Genomic DNA, 4083 nt, shown 5'->3' with positions numbered 1-4083 from the left:
GTATGTATGTATGTATGTGTGTTTGTGTGTGCATATGCTTGTATTTATATTTATTTACGTAGGTGTGTAATGTAGGTATCCATTTTGTATATACATGTCCACTTCAGTTTGTCTACGCATTATACAATGTACACACGAATAAAAATAATTTTGTATTAGTATATGCAACTATATATATATTTATATATATATATTATATATATATATATGTGTATTTATAAAATTTTTGACATCATTTAGGTGTATATGAATAATGCAACACATTGAAAGTTCTATATATATATATATATATATATATATATATATATATATATATATATATATTACATTGTTAGCTATGTATTTTTAAAATTTATTTGAAGCAAACTAAAATAGATGAATAGAGATATAAAAATATGTTTTTACTTGCATGTCTGAAATGTGTATATGTGTGTTGGCGTGCGCGTGTGTGTGCGCGTGTGTGTTTGCGCGCGAGTGTGTGTAGGGTGTGCACTGTATAACGCATGTTGTTTGAAATGTGTTGCTTAACAACGTCCAACGCCTACACACAATTTATGTTTGCTTTTGTGATGAGTATGTCTGCATGTATGTACGGTTGTTTGGATATTAGTATGTATGTATGTATGTATGTATGTATGTATGTATGTATGTATGTATGTATGTATGTATGTATGTATGTATGTATGTATGTATGTATGTATGTATGTATGTATGTATGTATGTATGTATGTATGTATGTATGTATGTATGTATGTATGTATGTATGTTAAAACCAAAACATGATGAGTGACACTGAACCGTCAAACATCAAGTAACAAATGGATTAACACTTTGATTTGTCGTTAATTGCACATGTCGGCATTCAGTTGGATATTTTCAAGCACACAGACACGCAGGAACCGCTGCAACAAGCACGAAATGTGGTTAGTTGCGAAAAACAGTTTCCTGCTGTCGCCTGATCTAACGCTGATCATTTTATATATTGTCTTAAGAAATTTAAGGGTGTTGGGGTCCATCGGGCCAAGAACCTCGATACATATTGGCACGAATTCCATCGAGGGGAGGGCGTTCCCATATTTTTTCATTTTCTCGTCCGCTGCTCTGGCCGCGGCCAAACCGCATTCTTTACTTGTCAGGTTTACATATCGTTCGGCAAGTGTATGTATGAATGTATGTATATATGTATGTATGTATCTATGTATGTATGTATGTATGTATGTATGTATGTATGTATGTATGTATGTATGTATGTATGTATGTATGTATGTATGTATGTATGTATGTATGTATGTATGTATGTATGTAAACAATTAACAATAATTATCAACAGAAAATCTTTTTTTATCATATAAATAATAATGTTATTGACTGTGGAAATTATTTGCATCGGAGATATTCATTAAACAAACATGAATCCAGTCAATGTTAGATACAATTGTGATGAATAGATCGATCGTTTTGTGACAAAAGAAGTTGTTTTTATTTTTATTTTTGTCTTGATACAGTTACTCAGTGCAGTGCAATTGAAAGTCTGTCATGACTATGATTGGGTACGTGCACTGCATTTAGTTGGTCTAATTCTGCAGGATGGTTCAATGCTCGCTTGAATTTTTTTTATCGGTGAAGGTATGGTAGTTCTTTTTTTTTCATAAATTTCAAACGTTTCTAATCATAGCTTGGTTTTCAATATTTAAAAGTTAGTAACTGATTAAAATGTTAATTTCTGAACTGTTACTAAAGATTCAACACGTCATTAACACTGTTTATCCTTTATTATTATGATATTTTTGATGATGATTACGATAATCATAACACAGATGATGACAACACAGATGATGAAAACACAGATGATGACATCACAGATGGTGACAACACAGATGATGAAAACACAAATGATGAAAGCACAGATGATGAAAACACAGATGATGAAAACACAGATGATGAAAACAGAGATGATGACGGCGATGATGCTGTCGAGTATGGTTCTGATAACTGCGGTTATATTGGCAATAATAATTATAATTATAACTATAATATATTATAATAATGATAATGACGATGACGTCGATGATGAAGATGATAATGCCACGACTTTGTTTCTGAATATAAGGAGGAAAGGAGCCTGACAAAGACAGACGGTTAAGAGTAAACCAATTATGAAATCTGTTCGCGTTAACATCATTAATAACTCTATCAATCATTACTCTTAACGATTTGCGTTTTTAATTGCTGTGACAGTCTAGTTTTATACCATAAAAAAGTACAATTGGACGGTACGAAAAGAGAAACGACGATGAACGCCCGACAGTGAGACGAAGGAGTCGGGTTTGAATGCAAAGTGATCTTGAACTATCACATGCAATATGGGTATGATGGTTTAATCCACACTTATTTATGTATGTTGTGCGTGTATGTGTGTGTGCGTATGTGTGCGTGTAAATGTGTGATACTTTTTAGTATTTAAGAAACGCAATAAAAGAATACTGCTACATTTCGTAAAAGAATATTTCACTGAGTTTATATAAACAAATATAAAAAAAATAGCTTTCGTGTGTTTGCATAATGGCTTTTATTTTTAAATGTCTGAATCCAAATTAAAATGTTTTTTGTTTAAATTTTACACCATTATGAGTAGCTACTTAATGTTTTATCAAATTTTTTTCCTAAAAATCTCCCCCAAAACACAAAAAAGCACTTTGTAGTACAATATCAACAAGTGTGTGTGTGTGTGTGTGTGTGTGTGTGTGTGTGTGTGTGTGTGTGTGTGTGTGTACACGAAATTTTTATACTGAAAAAAATTGGTTAACCCTTGAGAATGTTTATAGAGTTCTTTTTGAAAAATATAGGATAGAGTGTAAACAATCATGTGAAAACACAAACACACAGACATGTTAATGTACCATGTTAATGCATAGGCACTTTTACATTAGCTCAGACTTACACACAACGATATAAGAATTAAATGAAATATAATATTATGACAGAATTATTGTTTCACAGAAATGTTGAATGAATGAGCGAACGATAAAAAATGATAGTGAATGATTTAATGAAATTTGAAATAGGCAGGCCTGCTAGGACGTCACAGCTGCAGGCTAGCATTAAATCAAATTAATTTATCAACCACAGTAGCAACCGTGATGAATGCATTTCTACTCACTCCTAACTGGATCGGTGCTCGTTCGGCAGCAGTAATAATAATGTACGGCCAAAATAATATTTGAATCGAGTTGAACTCGCACAAACAAGTTTTGTCACTTTTGTATGATTAATTCATTTGCACATTTTCTTAATTACATTCATTGGAAAAATATTCGAACATTCTAGAATATGAAACTTTCTTATTTAAACATTTAAATTACTCGAAAAATTTGAGATGACATCACGTGAATTGATTCATCTCGCATTTATCCAATTCATCAGGTAATAATTGAATATCAATTTAACGCAGGCGATATAAGTTCCGAGTTTCACGTCTTGTAGTCATTGTGCTGCCATTGTACTGTCTCGGCCAAACTCGAAAATTGTCTCAAAGCGTTCACAGTTCTGCTTAATTTCAACCAAATAAAAACCGCATGTAATATAACATTGTGTGGTTGAATTTTCTGATGAAATGTTTGAGAAGAAAGGATTAGTTAATAGAGAACAAGCGTGAATATAATTCATCACATTTTATAGGAAGGAATGAAAATAATTAATATCAATGTTAACTAACTTTTTGATGTTGGATGAAATCCCTCGTTACAACGTTCTTGATTGTTTTTTGATTGATCAATTTGAAATTTTGAAAAAATATTGTCATTAGTTTTAAAAATGATGTTTGTAAATATTAGAAGTTTCAGAACTAAACTGACAAAAAGCATAAATTGATTAATAAGTTTAAAAGTGTTTTTTAAATTAACATTTTCAGCAATTCAGCAGACGGAGCAGGGCTTGAATATAAAAGACCGACAAACAATTAGAAACACTTATGAGAATATTTTACAATATTATCGTTTAAATAGAAATTAACTAGCTCATCTGATTATTCAATATGTTAGACTTATAACCATAATTTATTACAAAATTATGAATGTAAATTTG

At 31.2% G+C, this 4083-nt stretch overlaps 1 protein-coding gene across 1 annotated transcript; it reads left to right on the top strand.

Annotated features, from left to right (window-relative positions):
- Window positions 1-918: 918 nt before the first annotated feature.
- HELRODRAFT_164536 (hypothetical protein) lies at window positions 919-3554 on the top strand (the record flags this gene model as incomplete). Its single annotated transcript, XM_009029448.1, has 3 exons — window positions 919-1156; window positions 1818-1977; window positions 3452-3554. The coding sequence occupies 3 exons, from the start codon at window positions 919-921 to the stop codon at window positions 3552-3554; spliced, it is 501 nt and encodes a 166-aa protein (XP_009027696.1).
- Between the last annotated feature and the right edge of the window lie 529 nt (window positions 3555-4083).

This window comes from Helobdella robusta, assembly GCF_000326865.2.
Source record: "Helobdella robusta unplaced genomic scaffold HELROscaffold_6, whole genome shotgun sequence".
Classification (NCBI taxonomy): Eukaryota; Metazoa; Annelida; class Clitellata; order Rhynchobdellida; family Glossiphoniidae; genus Helobdella; species Helobdella robusta.
The sequence above is the reverse complement of the archived record's forward strand: the minus strand, read 5'-3'. Positions and strand labels throughout refer to the sequence as shown.